We start from the raw sequence: 18,668 nt of genomic DNA, 5'->3' as shown, positions 1-18,668 counted from the left end.
GCAGTAGAGCAGGAGGGCTGTGAAGATAGGAGCCCCAAAACTGAAAGATTCTGTTGACTATGAAAGACTGTTGGCTGCTGCTAACCTGTGCATTTGTCTTGCTGCTGACTCCAAGCAGCATTTCAAAATACTCATTTCTTATCTGCAGTGGCTTTTTGAGACCTACAGAAAACCTGTCCTCCTTACAAAGCCTTTCCCCCCCTACTCTTAGAAATACCTACTAGTATGGCAACTAGCTAGTCTCCAGCATGCCCACACCTCCCAGACTGGATGAGTCAAATGAACGGGCAAGCACAGTGCAATTATTTTCCACAAGAGCAGAGGAGGAGGCATTACCCTTCCTGAAGTTAACCCCAAGAATGTTTATTTCAAAGCCAGTTTATTATAAAAAGACTCCAGAGCAATGAAACACCAGTCCTGAGGAACTGTGCAAGCCAGGCTCACTTCCAGGAGCGTTTGTGCTCCAGCAGCAGCACAACGAGCCTGTTCCGAAGGAACTTGATCTCCTTCGCATAGGACTTGCAGAAGAGGTCTTTCAGCCTTCTGCGCAGAGCTCCTAGAGAAGGCAGGCTGTGGCAGCTGGGGATGTTCAGCATGCTCTCAAAGAACTCTTTCCACAGCTCAGCATTGGCAAGCCTGCAAAGGAACAAAAGAGCTTAAGAAAACCCCAAAGCACTTCTCACTTTGAACTGTTAAAATCCTATTTCCTTTATTTTGTCTGCTGCCTCCTCAGTTGGAAGCTGGAGCAAGTGCAGGGATTGCTGCAACAAGTGTGGCCTCTCTGCTCCTGTGCACTCCTGATGACCCAGAGGGATCAAGCTCTTCACCATGATGGTGGTGGAGCACTGAACAGCTTACCCAGAGAGGCAGTTGAGGCCCCATCCCTGGACATATTCAAAGTAAGGCTCGACAGGGCTCTAGGCAACCTGATCTAGTTGAGGATGTCCCTGCTGACTGCAGGGGTAGTTGGACTAGATGACCTTTAAATATCCCTCCCAATCTGAACCATCCTGATTCTATGATTTCTCCTTGTTAGCAGTCATTTCCTCCTTCCAGGCAGCAAGAAGCTGAGGATGCTGTACAACTCACAGCACTATAGGAGAGGATCAAAGAACCCTAGCATGGTGGGGGTTGGAGAGCACCTCTGGAGATCACCTAGTCCAACTTCCCTGCTAAAGCAGTGTTGTCCACAGCAGGCAGACCAGGATCACCTCCAGAAGAGACTCCACAAGCTCTCTGGGCAGCCTGTTTCAGGGCTCTGGAACCCTCACAGGAAAGAATTTTTTCCTTGTGCTCAGATAGAACCTCCTGGGTTCCAGTGTGTGCCCATTGTCCTGCAGCTGAGCACCTCTGTAAAGAACCTGATCTGTTGACCCCCAAGCCTCTCAGCCTTTCCTCCTCACAGAGATGCTTCAGTCCCCTCAGCATCTTTGTAACCTCTGCTGCACTGTCTCCAGTAACCCCTTGTCTCCCTTGAACTGGGGAGCCCAGAACTGGACCCAGTGCTCCAGATGTTGCCTCACTAGGCTAGAGAGGAAGGAGAAACTCCTTGCCCTGCTGGTCACACTCTTCATGCACCCCAGACCATATGCCTTCTTGACCATGAGGTAACTAGTAGCTAGCAACATGAACTTCTTGCACACCAGCACTCCCAGGTTCTTCTCCACAGAGCTGCATTCCACAAGGCAACCCCTAACCTCACTTGGTGCAGGGGGTTACTCCTGCCCAGGGACAAAACTCTATACTTGCTCATCCAACTCTCTGGTCTGTTCAGGTTAACTCACCACATGCACTGCTGAAACTCTTCCTGTAAGGCAGTGAGTTTTATGAAGCAGTTCCCACGTGCTGAACACCCACAAGTTTTAAGGGTATCAAGAAGTGGAAGTAACACCAAAAGTTGTGACAAATCAACCTCAGACAAAGCTAGCACTAGTGACATCTTTCTAGACAAGGTTTTGAAAAGATTTGACACCACCAACCTTCTGAAGGTTCCTCCAGGCTTCCAGACACCATTTTCATTCTTCACTTGCATGTAGGAACCAAAAAGCATGCAGTAGACTGTTGCTGCAATGCCAAAGTAGTCTGTCTAAAGAAGGCAGAAGGAAGATTGCTGTTAAAAAGGCATTAAGATCACTAAAACTTAGCTGAAGCACTCATGGAGCCAGTAGGGCAAGCTCTGCAAGAGGAGGGTTCATGTTTTCTTAAATCAGGATTATGCCTTGAAAGCAACAAGCTGAAGCCACAACTCTTCTGCAGAGGTCCAACATTTCCAGACTCCATTTATTCATGGCAGATGCATGTGGTAAGCTCCAAACACCCAGGCTGCCCACGCAACCTCCTACCTGGTAGTTCCACGGTCTCTGAGTCAGCATTTCAATGCACTGAAATCCAGATGTTTCACACTTTGCAGTAAATGCTGTTCCTTCAGGGAAGAGTTTCATGTCTATACTCTGGCCCAAGTCAATGAGGGTCAGGCCATGGGAGAGACCATCTATGTCACATATATCATTGTCCAGAAACCTTCAACCACAACGAAAAGAAGCAATCGCATAAATCTCACGGCGGTGACACCACCACACGCTGGCAGCTCAGGCAGCAAAGGGAAACACTTGCCTTTCTCCAAGGATGAAGTTGTCAGGCTTGATGTCACCATGAATGATCTCGCAGCTGTGGAGCTCTTCTACCATATAAAGAATTTTTACAGCAAAGTAGATAACAAATGCTTGAGGCATCACTCTCTCAGGAAGCTTTTTGTAAATGTTGATGGCATTCTGTACACACAAAATAGGAAAACAGCTCACAGGCATTATCCACAGGTCCCTCTTGATAAACACAGAGTGAAGGCCCAGGAAGTGGCAAGTAGAGAGGACATCTGAATATTCTGCTGTAACAGCAGTCCAAAGGCAACACAGAAGTTCCAGAGTAGAAATTGATGACACTTACCAGCAACGTTCCATAGTTGTAGAGCTCACCAACCAAAATGCTGCCATTACTGAAGAAGTGAGCAGAATAGAAGTGGATGTAGAGATGGTGTACACTTGGATCAAGCCTTTCCACCAACTGTGTGGCTATGTAGAATTCCCAAGGGTTGGCAGGTTTCTGCACCTGTAACCAAAAACTTGGTTTGTTAGGAAAACTTACTAGCATTTCAAGCAGCACTGATACTTCTGCTGGCAACAGGCACTTTGTGTCAGAGAGAAGGCTTTGGGAGTCAAAACAAGAAAACCCTTCTGAGTCCTTCCCCTGCTACACAGAACTGCAACAAAACTGGTGAAGGGCTGAGAGAACAAGCTTTATGAGGGGAGGCTGAGGGAACTGGAATTGTTTAGTCTGAAGGAGACTGAGGGGACACCTCATTGCTCTCTACAACTCCCTGAAAGGAGCTGGAGTGAGGTGGGGGTTGTTGTCTCTAGTCTCAGGTGATAGAATGAGAGCAAATAGCTGAAAGTGGGCCAGGGGAGTTTAGGTTGGAGATAAGGAAAAATTTCTTTACTGCAATAGCCTTGGAACAGGCTGCCCAGGGAGGTGGTGCAGCCACCATCTTTGGAGGTGTTCAAGAAATGTGTGGACATGGCACTTTGGGAGATGGTTTAATGGCCAGGATAGTGCCAGGTCAATGGTTGGACTCGATCTTAGTAGTCTTTTCCAGCCAAAGCAATTCTATGTTTCTAGATGATCCTCAAAACAACCTTAAATCACCTTTACAAACTCCTCAGTTTCATACTCAGCTCCTCAGTTAAGGTCTTACATAACAAAGGTTTCTGCTGGAAGGTTAAATACTGCAATCCACAAAAAGATTCCAGAGGCAGATATGATGTGGAGAGGCTAAGGACATGTGCCAACTAATATCTCACAACCACACTTCTGCCAGACTGCAGTGCTGCACATGTGCCTCCTCAGCCAGCAGCAGATGCAGGCATGTGTGACCTTGTAAAACCCTCTGGCCTAAGCTGACCTTGCAGTTAGACTTTCCTCTTGGCATCAGCTCTCATGTAAACACATGCTATCATCTGCTGCTCATTTCTGTACTGAAGACAACAGGACAGAGCAGAGAGAGAGCTGCTCAATCTGCAGCTGTTACCAAAACAAGTGTGTTTATTAATGAAGGCACCCTAGAGAGGTGTCACCCAGCACAGTCAACATGATAGCCAACTGGCACCAAACAGGCTGGCTGCACAAAGAATACTTGTGGGATATACCTGGAACAAAGAGTGGCCCCAGTTTTATCAGAAGCCTACAGACATTGAAATTTGCTATGGACTAAGGCCACTCAAACAAGAAGCTACCTTTGTTCAGCTGAAGAAGCCTGGCTGTAATTGTGACTCCTTAGGATACCTGTGAGACTGCCACAACCCCCCACCACTTACAGAAGAGATGAACGTTAAATTGAGTCAAGATAAATAACTTCCCGTTCAGGAGGCCATCAGACATCACAGAACCCAACCTGAACATGGCTTTGAGGACAGAGCAACACACTTTGCCTCACATCTGAGAGGTGGCTGCCAAGTGGATGGGGCCAAACTCTTTTTGGTGGTGCACAATAATAAGGCAAGAAACAAGGGGTTCGAACTTGAACAAAGAAGATTTCACCTCAACATGAGGAGAGACTTCTTTACAGTGAGGGTGATGGAGCACTGGAACAGGCTGCCCAGAGAGGTTCTGGAGTCCCCTTCTCTGGAGACTTTCAAAACCCACCTGGGATGCATTCCTGTGCAGGCTACCCTAAGTGATCCTGCTTTGGCAGGGGGGTTGGACCTGATGATCTCTTGGGGTTCCTTCCAACCTCTACTACACTGTGATAAACAAGAACACTTACTAGAATCCATCCAGGGTAGATGTCATTATTATAAGAGTAATGAACTTTCAAGAAAACTATTTTGAATCACTGCTACTTACTTTGCATATTGCTTTCTGATTGTTTCTAGGGTTACTTGCATCCAGTATGGAAACTTGATACACTTGGGCAAAAGCTCCCTCTCCTACCAAGCAGTCCACATGGAATGAGTTGGAACCTTTAAGAGATTAATAACATTAAATACTGCTTGCAAATTTACCAGAGGCACCAATACTCAAGGGAAAACAAATAGGTAAGAAACCCACCAGCTTATATGCTATCTCTAATCGTTGTGCTAGTCCTCCTCTACAAGTCTCTTCTTGCTAGGCAGCCTCTCTATAGGAGGCTGTAACTCACTCCTGGAGAACTCTCAAGTGTTTCTAATTAAGTCCAACTCCTGGAAGCAATCAAATTCCAAAGTGCACTCCTTACAAAGTAAGTGTTACTTGTATGACTTAAACATTATGTTGCATTACAGTCACACAGATTTCCTTGACACAAGAGGGCTGCTGCTCCATACAAAGTTGAGAGGTTTGTCAGAGATTATTAGGAAAGGAAGAGCAGGAAGATTCCCTGTGCAAAATATCAAATTAAAACCGCTTATGCTACCAAAGATCAATAACAGCTCCAGGTCTGACTCAAAATCTGAGGTTTGGATAACCTGCAAGTTAGAAAAAATACTTCAGAGGGTCCCAGAAGAAATGCAAGGTGTGCTTTCAAGTGAAATGTTTGACATAGCTCTTACCCAGTGGGAGTTCAGCCTTCAGTATGATGGGTGGAAGAGAGGATTTCCATTCAAAGTAGTTGGTATAGGTGTGGAGTGGTTTGGGAAGCTCTGACAGGAGTTTGCAAATCAATTCCTTATCCCAAGGGTTCTCAACAAGTACTTCAAGGGAAGAAGAGCAATATTTAAGCTTAAAGAAAAGTGTTATTTCACAGGGGTAACACAAGCTTAAACCTGAATTAATATTACTGAATTGAAAACAAAAATCCTCACCAACAAAAAGGATAAAGTTCAGTATTCCTCAATTTTGACACTCCATCTCTATAGCTATGGTTTCCCTGGTAAAGCTGCCCAGAAAGACAGATTTCTGAAGAGTTTGAGTCTCAACTAGAAAACCCTTAGGCAGTCCTGAGTACTCCTGTACTTCAGAATGTCTTTGGCATCATGTAACAGGTACGACCCATGCCTGTCCTGCCTTACATCACTTGTCCCCATGCAGCAGTCTCCTTTCAGGAGCCACAAAGACAGTTCTCTCACCACAGCAGCTACCTTTATGCTGTTAAAGCACTGCTGCAAGAACATAACCCTGCTCTGGTCTCAGACTTGGATGGCAAAAAAATCACAGGCAATGCTTTGTACCTGCAGGTCCAATGCTTTGGGCTGTCCTGTCATGCTCGGCTACAGACAGCTTCTCGTGGGAAGCTTTGTCCATCCCTAGAGAGGAGGAAGACTCAGTTCTGCTCACGACAGTCTGCTCAGGTAATCTTTGAGAAGGAGCTGTAACAATTCCTTGAATTCCATTTCCTTGCTTCAAGACATTCCCTTGCAGCTCTCCTTGCTCTGCAACATGTCCAAGAACAAGGCTGCATATTTAAAACAAAACACTGTTAGGTGACAGCTCTGCTGTGGTGTTTGTGCATCTTCAGTAAACAAAACTGTCTCAAATACCTGAACTTGCAACTTTAGCCATAACCAACAGTGAGAATAGAAAAGTCCATTTTATAAAGGCAAACAAGATCAGATCAGATCATGCTACCCATAGCCTAGTAACTTTCAAGTTATTATTCAACAAGCTGGGCCAGTGTTGAAAAGAAATCAGTAGTTTTACACACACAGCCCTTAAAACTTTCTGGGCTGTTAACTTAAATGCAAACATGTTAGAACACTTGAATCATAGGAGCATTTTTAGGGGCAATACCACCAGGTTCATTTAACCCCACAAAGTGCTGAGATGCAAGAGATGTACTCTAACCAGACTCAGTCTGACACCAATATATCAGCTCTTGATGCCTTGGAAAGTTTGAATCAAGAGCGGCACAGCAAACCTGCCTGCTCTGGCATAAATATGATCAGCACTCTCAAGCCTTGAAAAGCCATGACATACCTGAGCTTCTTGGCTTTTGTCTGCTTGTGCAGCTCTTCAGAAAACTCCAAATCCATTCGTGGCAAGTCATCTCCACAGGCTGCACAAAGGGAGCAGCAACAACAGGAAATGTTTATTTTTCCCCAAAGGCAACCATATTTAGAGTATTCTTACCCAGAAAAGGTTAAGTCACACTACAGCTGTGAAAGCTGCTCAGGTATCACAAAAGCTAGGATGAAACAAGTGTATTTTAAAACATAGAAGTAAAGATAATAGCTTAATTCTTTTAGAGAGTGCATTCTAAGATTAAAGAGGAGCACACATAAAGGGACTTCAATTTTTGGACTATTTACAACCCCTTGGCACAGTTCAGAGCAGCAGTTCACAGCCCAGCCAAAGCCTCTCTTGTCCTCTGCCACCTTCTCTTATTCCCTCCGTTAAAGACTGTGGGAAAACCTGGAAGCCAGGGCAGAGAGAGGGAGCTGTGCTCTGAAGCACAAGTACTCATTATTTCACCTTTGTCCTCCAAAGCCTGCCGGGAATGCGCCGAGAGGTAATTAAACGGTGTGGATACAAGCTGGGCAGCCCGCGCGAAGTCTCTGGTGTTGTTGGGACTGGGAGCTAACGTTTTGTTATTGCTTGGGACGTTCCACACTGTACAATCATCCTGCAAGAACTCCAGTGTCCCTGCTTCTTCCTAGAGAGGGAAAAAAATAAATGTATGAAGATTTAGAAACAAAGCCATCAGAACTATGCTGCCAGAGCTGCCCTGTAACCTACCGCCACGTCTGTGTCAACTCACAGCATCAGAGAGATAAGGGAATGGCAACACGGTGGAAATCACAGGGAAGTTTTGTGGTGGGCCTAAACGTTGGCAATAATCAACACCACAGGAAAATACTTGACAACAGCAACAAAAAATGCTGTGACAGTCTGCAAAAGCCCATCTCATTACTCAGTGACAGCATATATCCAAGCAGCCTGAAGTTTCATGTATCTGCTTGGCTACTGAAACTGTTAGGTGGTTATTAGAATGCTTCCTGTCCTTCCTCCCCCAAACAGATGCTGTATCCATACATCAGCTGCAGCCAGATTTGTTCTAGCAAAAGAGGTCTCCACTATGAAGCTCCCAGAAGTGTTGCAAAAATTAACCACTGGAAAAGTTCATCTCATTGGCAAGAAGTGGGAAAAGGTATCTAGACTTCAGCTAGGTATCATTCCTAAGAATGTTGCAGGATTGGGAACAGAACAAAAGTAAATACAGCCACCTCCGACATCTCAGTAAGCACGCAGCCTGTTCTCAAGGGCAATTCTTGCCATGAGATCAAACACTCACTTCTGCAGTCACTATACAGTTGGTCAAGGGACGTTCTCCAGCAGTTCTGAGCTCTTCTGTTTTCTTTTTATGCTGGGGGATCCTGAGAAAATAGGTAGTTTAGAACAGCTTTTCCCCAGAAACTTTCCAGGCATCACAACAAAGATTTGCTGGGCTGTTTGTTGGCTTTTTTGGTGGGTTGGGGTTCTTTGTTTGGTGGTGGTGTGCTTTTTTCTGTGTGTGTGTGGTTTTTTTGTTGTTTGTTTGTTTTGTTTTGTTTAAGAACCCTATTTGCAGATACTTAGAGAAGTTGCAGTAGCTCAGGGAAACAAGCTACCCACAGTCGTTTGGGAAACTAAGCATATCAAGCACACTATCCAAATAGGGAAGTTGTGCAATTCCACAGAGAAGCAGCTACAGCTTTCTCATGCCACTTCCAGGCAGCTGCTAGCAACTGCATTCAAGCCAATCCTGACACTGCAAGTACAGTCACAGCAAAGTTACACGGAACAGAATCAATCCCATCCGCAATTCTTAATACACTGAACTTTCCTCCTCCTTACCTACTGTTCTCTTTGTCATTCTCATCTTCAAAGATAGAAAATGCAGGTGTGACAGGGGCAATGATATTAAGTTTCAGAGTTCCATCAGGCTCTTAAAAGATAAATGAAGATATTATTTTCAACCAGCAAAGATCACATGAACAGCCATGTTTTTAGCCCTAACCAGAAAAATTACGGTCATGTCTGCATCCAACTAGACCAGAAACATTCCTAGAATTGCAACTCAAATCATCTCTCATAAGCTCTTGGAAACAAGAGAGAGTTTTCCACCTCAAAACCAAAACTGACCAGAATACAGATGCCTTCTTGGCTGCCTCTGGCTGTGAAACATCTCTCTGCTCACTGTTGTTGTCCTGGTTTTCAGACACTTAACTGTCACCATAGGCTGGAGATTCAAGTACTAACACCCCCACCTACAAAGCTTTTCAGACAAAAAGCTTTGCTCTTATGAAGTACCAGCAGTGCCCCTTCTCAAAGCCAGGGGTTAAGCACCAGAGAAATCCCTACAGAGCAGCAAAACGTAGGCTTGCTAATAATAAAGTGCTTCTGGCGTTTGTGTCCAAAGAGCCACAAAGCTGAAGGGTCTAGAGCACAAGTCTTACAAGGAGTGGCTCAGGGAACTGTTTAGCCTGGAGAAAAGGAGGCTCAGAGGACAGACCTCCTTGCTCTCTACTCCCTGAGAGGAGTTTGGAGTGAGGTGGAGGCAAGTTTGTTCTCCCAAGAAACAAGCAATAGGGCAAGAGGAAACAGCCTGAAGTTGTGGAAGTTAAGGTTGGACATGAGGAATAATTTCTTCCCCAAAAGGATTGTCAAATCTGGAACAGGCTGGTGAGGGAAGTGTTGGAGTCACCATCCCTGGAGGTATTTAAAAGATATGTACATCAAAATCTAGACCCCATCAAAAAACTGAATTCATTATCAGGAAAGAAATGGTTTCTTCACTTGATACCTACTCAAAGAACTCAAAATCATGAGGACTACTGGGAGGGGTAAACAGAACAAAAAAAATTTAAACCAGAAAAGAAATAGTGTGGGCTGAAAAAACAAGCAGTGCTCACCACTGTTCTTGCAGAAGACTTCAAACTGATCCTCACTTTCGTTAAGAGATGACTCAGGCAAGATGGGTGTCTGAAATACATCCATCAGAAATCCTAGAAGAAATAAACCCCACAAGAATCTGTCACCCTCAGTAAAGGTCAGGGCTTCTTTCCTTGCATATAGCCAAATCAAATGGCAATTTATTATCACTACTTATGGAGTAACCCAAAATCAATTTAAAGACTTGAGACAGCTGAACACACACATGAAGATCCAACCTGGCCAACACCTACTTGATGACCCCATGGCCTTACTGATTTTTTCCCCACCCCCCCTCCAAGGCAAGATTTCAAGTTTGCCTAAAAGAGCAAATTCTCCTTTAGTTTCTCAGATATCTGGAAAACTACTGAACACCACAAATTTCTCACTGATTGTAATTTCAACAGATTCAGCTGCAATAGTGTGCCACGTGGTAACAGTTAGCCTTACTAACAAACTGTGACATGGCAGAAGAGCACAAAAGGTATAGAAAGCATGAGGATATTATTACTCTGCTATCTGGCTTCACAGCACAACTCCAATTTCCCTTTTGGAATTTTGAAGAAGGAGTGTTTAGAACTGAAAACATTCTTTAATCAAAGGCCTTTTGCATAAGTCACCCTTTGTTTCAGCTTTAGGGTAAGCTCAACATCAACCACAGTTGACTTAGGAACTTCCTAACATCCTTCCACACTAGCTTGTTGTAGATCTTCATTTCAGAAACAGAACATTTGAGAATATCAGGCAAGATCCCAGAGGAATGGGGATGTTATTCCTGATGCTTACCCAATGCTTCCTTCGTATGAACTGTAGGTGAAGGCTGCACTTTGAATGGCGTTGCCTGCGTTGCTCCTCCCAGTGAGGTGTTTGGGGTAGTGTGAGAAAAGGAAGAATTTCCACCCCTAGATACTAGAAATGAGAACATTAAGATCATTTCTGAAGCAGTATGGGATTGTCTATCAACATTTAGCTTGTTCAGAGATCTGCTTGGAAGGTTCCCAAGGGAGATTGTCCTGAAGGGCAAGTGGGACCCTGGACAGCTGGGTGGCCTTGGAGGACTCCATCAAATCACAGGAATAATCCATTATCCACAAAGTCAAGCAAGCAGGAAGCCAACAAGGGCAAATAGTGAACTAAAACAAATTACACAGAAGGTGGAAACAAGGACTGCCTCCATGGAAGGGACGGAGACATTGTCCAAACACACAGGAACGGAGGCAAGAAAGTCAAAAAGCCTAGCTAGGGTTGGAGCTAGCAGCCACATGCCAGTAACAGTCATACCCACAGTGCCAATCTTTATCAAAACTGGGCTTATTACCTTCTTTCACACCCACAGAAGCAGTCAGTCCAGCAGCTGTCTTGTTAGAGTGCCTTCAAAGAAAAGACTATTAGCTTGAAATAAAAGCATCAGTTCAGGACTCAGTAGTACTTCACTCTAAGCAGCAAAGAGGCCTTTGCCAGCCTAGAACAAAGGAAATATCCCAGACAGACAGCAACTAGTGAACTTCCTCCCACCCCCAATGAATAATTTTTTAGCCACACAAATGAAGTACACAAGAGATCTTCAGGATGCTATTAGACACTGCTGCTTAAGTTTCTTATACAGTTGCCAGTAGTGATATAACCTGAAAGACAGCAGAGTCCTTTAAAAGGTTAAAATGCAGGCACAAAATGCTCGTCTCAGACACAGTTTGCCTCCAAAATGAATAGCAACTGGGTTTAATCTTGTCGGCCCAGCCTACTCAGCCATGCTTGCTTTGCCAACCTAGGTTCTCCTTCTGCCCCTCAACTTTCTTCCCTACATTAGCCAAGTCACACAAGCAAGAGTGCAGAAGACAAATACAAGCACTTTTCTTCTCTGGAGACCTTTGGAGTCAAGATGTAATGTATGGGGTCTGCATAAACTGGGCATATCCTGCTGTTTATTCCAGGTACACCATGGGCAACAACGATGATTACTTCAGTTACACTGAACTATCTCTTAAATGTAAGAACCAAACCAGAGGGTTAAAGGAATTAAAAACTGGAAATACAACTGTAAATGGTGTAAATTAAGGAGTTTCCATGGGCTAGTTCAGGTTTTATTCAGATGAGGAGGAGAGAGACATTTTTCTTCGTTAAGACGCAGCTGAAGTGCAAACACTGAACAGCATGCAGAGTCAGCCTATTTATACATACCGCTCTCCAGAGCTCAAATTCAGAGCTGAGTCAGGATGTGCCTTTTCCTGAGCTAAAACATTACTGAATGGAGGGTGCAACAAACTCTTCTGGAGTTCTCCAAGCTCTAGCTGAGTTTTGGCTGCATTCTTCTCACGTGTTGTTTCACACAGCGAAGTTGATGCCATCTGGTGTTCCAGGGGCTTTCCTGACTGCAGTGAGGGAGCAGTGGATAAAATACTTGATTAAGGCTGGTCTGGCACCAGATCTCACATATTTTGCAGATATGAATTTTGACAAGGTGCCATCTGGTTCTGCTCTAGAGCTGCACTGGGCATCACATGTGAATACAGCTCTAGGAATGAGAGATATTCTTTTACCCTCAGACATCCCGCCCACATGTATAGCCATTGCCATTTTTCCTCTTATTTCTGCACAACTAGAATAGTTTTTCATCCATAAAAGAGCTATATGCAATTCAAACCAAGTTGTGGAGAAGTAAACCCAAGTTTTTGGGTTTTAGAATTAAAATACATATCATCAGGTACTTATTTTATGCCAGGTATCTGTACTGGTCAGGCATTGCAACGTGCACCTCCCAATTTGCTTATAATCTACTCCAGTTACAGTCTAAGTTTGGTGAGCTAAATTCAAAAAGAGTGCTTCTATTGATCACCTACTTACCACCACCTCATTTGATTCAGCTGATGTTGCAGATGCTGGTACCAGTCTAGCTGTCTCCAAGCTTTTGGTGATATGGGTAAGCTGTTTCAGCTTCTGCTCCAGGGCTTGCAGTTCAAGGACAGATGATTCTTTCTTCCTTATGGAGTTTTTCTCCCCTTCTTCTGAGAATGTTAAGTGAAACAGTTAACCATTATCCAGATGGGCTTCTTAACACAGACAACACAAACAGCCTGTAGGATAATAGGATGACATTCAACTCTGGAGGCATAAAAGTTCAGGAGGTGCAGTCATTTCTCACATGTCCAACTTCTCAGTCTTCATCCCTTAAGTGTGGGCTACACAACACCCTCAGCACTGGTATTTTGATTTTGCTTCCCTAATTTGTCTATCTGAAGGCTCCCTAGTTTTTCCTTCAAAATCTCATCATTCAGCTAACAAAGGTATTGCCTCTAATTCCAAACTGTGCCTTTTCTGCACTTGAAGACCATCCCAGCTACAAGCATGCCACCACTGACTATAGAGTTGGAATACCTTTAAGGTCATCAAGCCCAACCATTAATCCAGCACTGCTAGAGTCAGAATGCCAAGTGAAGACAGAGTGAGAGTCTTGGCTGCAGCATGCCTTTGATTGACTGGGGTCAGGAACAAAGTGTAACATCAGACAATCATATGACAGTTTAAAGGATACTCTCTTATTACAGGAATCAAGATCATCTCCATCTTTAATTACAGATAGCAAAGCTCACTTCAGTACTGCAAAGAGCTGCTCACTGTCCTCCCAAGAAACTCTAATCTCTATGACAATCTGGGCTGGAAAAGACGAACTCAAGGGATGAGCTTAAGCAGTAAATACTGATGTCAGTTGTTCATCACGTTATTTGACATCGTCAAGGCTCATCCCACCCCATTTTTGTACAGAGATGCTAGCTTGGGTTTCAAGAAAGTTTTCAAGCTTCAGGTGAGATGTTGAAAAGCCAGAAATGCAGGAAAGTTTTCCAAGAATAGAAGAATGTTTCTGAGAGAGCTAGATGGAAAGAGCAGAATACCCCATTCCTGCTGTCTTCTGAGGCGCTCGTATTTCTTGAAGTATCTCTGGGCTCTCAGCTCCTCAAAAGAAAGTTCAGATCCTTCACACACAAGCAGATTTTTGTTGTACATTGCAATCTGCTCACATTCCACACCAGCAGAGGATGACTTAGGAAGAACTTCAGATTTGGAGATGTAGGTAACATACTTTCTGTGAGGAAAAATCAGAGTTCTAATCATGTAGTCTGGAAGTGTGTTCATTTTCCCACAGCATGACGTTAAAAAAGCCACAAACACTTACACTTCTTCTCTTCCACCAGAGGAACAGGACTGAGCAACAGCAGAATCAGGACCCTAAAACAGGATGGGAGAAACAAAAAAAGATTTCCAGTATTACAGTTAACTACCCATTTTGACAAGGTAAGTAACAACAAAGCCCCTAATATTTAATTCTGATTGAGGATATAACAAGACCACGAAAAAAGCAAGGATGGGTCAAAAAAAGAGCTCTATAAACCAACAGAGCCTGAGGAAATTCATTGAAGATTTAGCCATAGAGGAGTTTGCTGTAATCTCTGAGAACTTTTAGAAGACAAACAAGCTCCCAGAGAACTTTGAGAGATAGATAATAATAAACCAGGTTGGAAGAGACCTTCAAGATCACCGTGTCCAACCCATCAACCAATCCAGCCCACCTAAACAACTAACCCATGGCACCAAGCACCCTGTCAAGTCTCCTCCTGAACACCTCCAGTGATGGTGACTCCACCACCTCCCCAGGCAGCCCATTCCAATGGGCAATCACTCTCAGATGTAGCCCTGGAAACCACTATCCAAGACACTGGAACTAACTGAACTGGTAGTATGCACTCCAAAAAAACCCAGGAGTGCTATAGCTGTCCTAGGTTTGTAGAGAATAGAGCCACTGAATTTCTTTCCTTGATAAGTTATCCACCCTCAGGGAACAAGCAGCAGACACAGTAAGCGTTAAGCTCTATTCTATCATCCAAGATATCTTTCAAGTATTTGCAGAGAATGCCAAACAAGAAACCAAGTGAAGACCAGCCCAGAAATTTCTCTTCCTTTCCTGATGTTATCTTTCATTCATTCTCAAAGAGCATGCTGTAATGTGTAAGTGGCTCATTAACAGTCACCTGATTTTTGCAAGCAGACGCTTGGTCGGTAGGACTCCAAACACCTTTTCGAGGAGCCATTTGATTTGCAGCATGTGAGGTTTGAAGTGGTTTTATAACAGCAGCATCTGGGACAGATAAAAGAGGTTTGCATTAATGAGAAGAAATAGTTTTTCTCATTTATGAATTTCTATTAACTTCATGCATTAGAAAACTAATATTTCATTTTGAATACACCTCCCTTAAGAATTACAAATATGGACAGGAAAAGAGGAAAAAATAAAAGTAAAATCAGTTTTTACAGAAAACTTATGTCCTTCAGTCACAAAACTCATTGACTGAGGTAAGAGTAATCTAACTGAGCTGCATCTCATCAGCAGATATCTTTAGCCTCACCTTGCAAAGGAGGATTCCCAGGATCATAACTCTGCAGAAGGCTAAATGGCAAGAAACATCAGTTATTATCTTTAAGTCACCTGTCCCTCATTCCTCCCACACCCAGGAAGGTTTGATTTCCCTCTAAAGTCATCATGCCATGACATTTAACACCAAAACACTCAGGTTCATTGCAAGACACTTGTTACTGTGTATGGACACAAGCTGTTAGAGTCACATTCACACAAATAAAGAAGGCTACAATAGGAAGCAGCACTGGGTTTGTTTCCTTACCAGCAAAAGGAACACACAGGTAGCACCAAGAGAAACGCAGGCAGTTACAGGGTGAGCTACAGCCAGTTAGTGTGCTCTGGAAAGTATACAAATGTCCCTAACTTGAAAAGCTATGTGTCATTCTCATGGCCAGCTTATTTGAGCTTTGAAGTAATAAGGCTCACTGAGAATATTTCCAAGACAGGCTGCTTGAAGCAGGCCAGGCTAGGCATCTTTATAGTCTGGATAAACTTAACAGACACTATAGGGGAAAGCAATCAGTTAAGGGATTGTCTTTCTGGGCACTGCTTGACTGGTTTTCTTCTCAATAAGCTTTTTAAAACACTCAAACAAACATTGAACAGCAAATGAATATTGTCAAGCTTATACCTGCCTTCGACAAACACACAACACTATCTAAAGAGCTCGATGAGTAGAGGACAAATCAGAATTACCAATACAGCTGTTGCAAGTTCTCTTGTGGTTGCGCCTGGTTGTGAAGCCCTCTCTGAAGGACAGCTCCTGCACACTGCACATTGTTTTCAGTTAGAAGCTGCTGAGCCCACGCAACATAGAAATTAGATGCCTTTGCACCAATTCCCTGTCCATACAGGAATTCAAAATACTGGCAAGGAGGACTGATGAACTTTGCCTGCAAGAGATAGAGATATGTAAGAAATGCATAAGCCACAAGCACTTTCAAAAACCACCTAGGAAGTTGCAGACAAAACCCCCAATAACAACTCCTTAGTTACTACCCTAGGAAAGCTTTATCTCCTAAAGACAAAGACAGCTGGTAAATAAGATGCCTCTCATAAGCTAAACATTTTAAAAACAATGATAAAGGAAAAGAAAGCTATCCTTCAGCAAGACTGGAAAGCTCTCAGAACTCCTGCAAGAGGAATACACCTGAATTCTACACATCATAGAATGGTTTAGCTTGGAAGGGGCTTTTGAAAGTCCACCCTGACCCTGAGTCAGCAGGGACATCTTCAATTAGATCAGGTAGCTCAGAGTTCTGTCCAACCTCACCTGCAAGATTTCCAGGGATGGAGCTTCCACAGTTCTGTGCAGGCACAGAGCTACAGAGCGGTGGGACAAGCTTAATGTTTTAGGCCAGCTTAACTCCCCAGACTCGCGTGTACCTACCAACTTAATGCAGTAGTTCACAAATCTTGGATCCTGGTGGTACCTCTTGTCGTTTATAAAGGCCTTCACAAGTTCTTGCAGGAGACTGGCCAGGTGAGTCTGTTTTTCCTGGAGGAAAGGACATCCTTCCACCCACTGCGCGTACCTGCAACACAGCCGAGCGGGTTACAGTCCCGCCGTGCCCCAGCAGCTGTGCCAGCGCCTGAGCCCGGGGGGTGCTGACCTGTCCCACGGCTCCAGCGGGTCCGACCCCTGGTAGTTCCGTATCTGAGCCTCGTAGCTCCTGTAAGGCAAGGGGGCAGGTCAGGCTGGGCCTGCGGCAGGAGGGTCAGGTCTAGGGGCTGACCGCTTTCGGCCCCCGCGGAGCATTAACCGCCTCACAACTCCGGCGGGAAGACCACGGCCTCTATTCTCCCCGCTGCCTCAGGCCCCCTCCGGCACCCGTCCCAACACTCGCCCCCAGCTGCAGCCCGGGCAGCTTCGACCCCCTGCCCACACTCAGCAGCCCCAGCGCAGCGCCGGGGCCCGGGGCGCCGCTCACCTCCTGACTGCCTCCATGGCCCGCGCGCACAACGGCCGCGCGGTTCAAACCCGCCGCGCAGGCGCGCTGCGGCCCCGCGCCGCCTCCCCATTGGCAGCAGCCGGGACGGGAGCCCCGCCTGGAGCCGCCCGGAGCCGGGCGCCGCGCCGGGAGCCGCTGCCGCCAGCACGCTTCCTGCAGAGGGGAAGCCCGCCTGGCGGTCACCTAGTCCGTTCGGTTCGAAAACACCTTTAACATCACCTAGTCCAACCGTTATCCAACTCTGCCACGTCTGGTGTGAAACCACGTCCCTCAGCACCACATCGCCGTGTCTTTTGAACGCCTCCGGGACAGGGATTCAACCATGCCCTGGGGGAGCCTATTCTACTGCTTGCTAACACTTCCAAGTCATGAAGTTTCTTTTAGTACTCAACCTAAACCTCCCCGCTACAACTTGAGGTCACTTGGTACTAGGGAGAAAAGACCAACACCCACCTCCCTGCAGCCTCCTCCCAGGCACTTGTAGGGTGAGGTAGTCACTCTTAACCCTGCTTCCTTCCAGGCTGAAGAACCCCAGTTCCCTGAGCTGCTCCTCACATTCGTGCTCTAGACCCTTCACCAGCTTTGTATGCCTTCTGTGGGCTCACTTCAGCACCTCAATGTCTTCCTTATAGTGATGGCTCCAAAACTGAACCCAGGACTTAAGGCATAGTCCCACCAGTGCCGAGTTCAGGGGGACAATCACTTCCTTGGTCCTGTAAGAGACAGTTTGTCCGGAAGTATGCTATGGGGAAACAATAGCAAAAGCTTAATACAGTCCAGGTAAACAACATCCACAGCTCTACCCTCATCCACTAGGTGGGTCACCTTGTCATAAACGGTGTCCCATCAAACAGGATCTGTCCTCATTAACCCAGTCTGCATGATGACACTGAAGATGGTATCATTTTGACCTTCCCTGACACCCAAGTCAGGCTGACAGTCCTGAGGCTCCCCAGATCCTCTTTCTGGCAGTTCCTGTAGATGGGTGTCACATTTGCTCATTTCCAGTCAACTGTAACCTTTCCAGTTAGCCAGGACTGTTGGGAAATGATGGAAAGAGGCTTGGTGAACATTTTCATCAGCTCTCACTATGGGGACTTCATTCTGCTCAGCAACCTTATTTTCCAGCCTAGAGGGCTGAGCATACAGTGAATATCTCATCCTATTACTAAAGATTGAGGCAAAGAAGGTATTGCACACTTCAGCTTTTTCCCCATCCTAAAGCTCTGTTTCCCCCCCTGTATGGAACAAATAACAGAGATTCTCCTCAGTCCTCTTGTTGCTGCTAATTGATTTGCACATGTGGTTCTCTAACAGCTAAAGCCTGATTAATTTTCAGATGGGCTTTGGCCCTTCCCCTTTTCTCCCTGCACAGCCTCACACCTTTGTGATTAGTCTGCCCTTCTTCCAAAGGCCATAAACTCTCCTTCATC

At 45.2% G+C, this 18,668-nt stretch overlaps 1 protein-coding gene across 2 annotated transcripts; it reads right to left on the bottom strand.

Annotated features, from left to right (window-relative positions):
• Positions 1 to 357: 357 nt before the first annotated feature.
• Positions 358 to 17,250, bottom strand: BUB1 (BUB1 mitotic checkpoint serine/threonine kinase). Of its 2 annotated transcripts, none has more exons than XM_068153345.1 (25): positions 17,215 to 17,250; positions 16,897 to 16,956; positions 16,674 to 16,818; positions 15,980 to 16,176; positions 15,273 to 15,313; positions 14,898 to 15,004; positions 14,045 to 14,097; positions 13,764 to 13,954; positions 12,718 to 12,878; positions 12,055 to 12,245; positions 11,195 to 11,247; positions 10,663 to 10,785; positions 9,858 to 9,950; positions 8,800 to 8,890; positions 8,258 to 8,339; positions 7,438 to 7,618; positions 6,943 to 7,021; positions 6,198 to 6,421; positions 5,580 to 5,720; positions 4,897 to 5,012; positions 2,944 to 3,105; positions 2,614 to 2,771; positions 2,343 to 2,520; positions 1,980 to 2,086; positions 358 to 636 (listed from the first exon to the last, which is right to left on the bottom strand). In XM_068153345.1, the coding sequence occupies exons 1-25, from the start codon at positions 17,229 to 17,231 to the stop codon at positions 441 to 443; spliced, it is 3,147 nt and encodes a 1,048-aa protein (XP_068009446.1). In that variant the 5' UTR covers positions 17,232 to 17,250; the 3' UTR covers positions 358 to 440. The 2 variants fall into 2 exon arrangements, with proteins under 2 accessions (XP_068009446.1, XP_068009447.1); XM_068153346.1 differs by having other exon boundaries at positions 12,718 to 12,875.
• Positions 17,251 to 18,668: the final 1,418 nt, after the last annotated feature.

The sequence above is a fragment of the Melanerpes formicivorus genome, unplaced genomic scaffold (genome assembly GCF_026170545.1).
Source record: "Melanerpes formicivorus ecotype bairdi unplaced genomic scaffold, bMelFor1.0.p_v2 SCAF_25, whole genome shotgun sequence".
Classification (NCBI taxonomy): Eukaryota; Metazoa; Chordata; class Aves; order Piciformes; family Picidae; genus Melanerpes; species Melanerpes formicivorus.
This window is presented reverse-complemented; position numbering and strand designations above follow the sequence as displayed.

What these genes read in the sequence shown, in the direction of transcription:
- BUB1 (XM_068153345.1), bottom strand. An exon ending in TCTGGTGGAAGAGAAGAAGT is followed by an intron (nt 13,955 to 14,044) that starts GTAAGTGTTTGT and finishes TTTTCCTCACAG; the next exon opens with AAAGTATGTTACCTACATCT. An exon ending in ATCAGAAAGCAATATGCAAA is followed by an intron (nt 3,106 to 4,896) that starts GTAAGTAGCAGT and finishes TTTTGGTTACAG; the next exon opens with GTGCAGAAACCTGCCAACCC.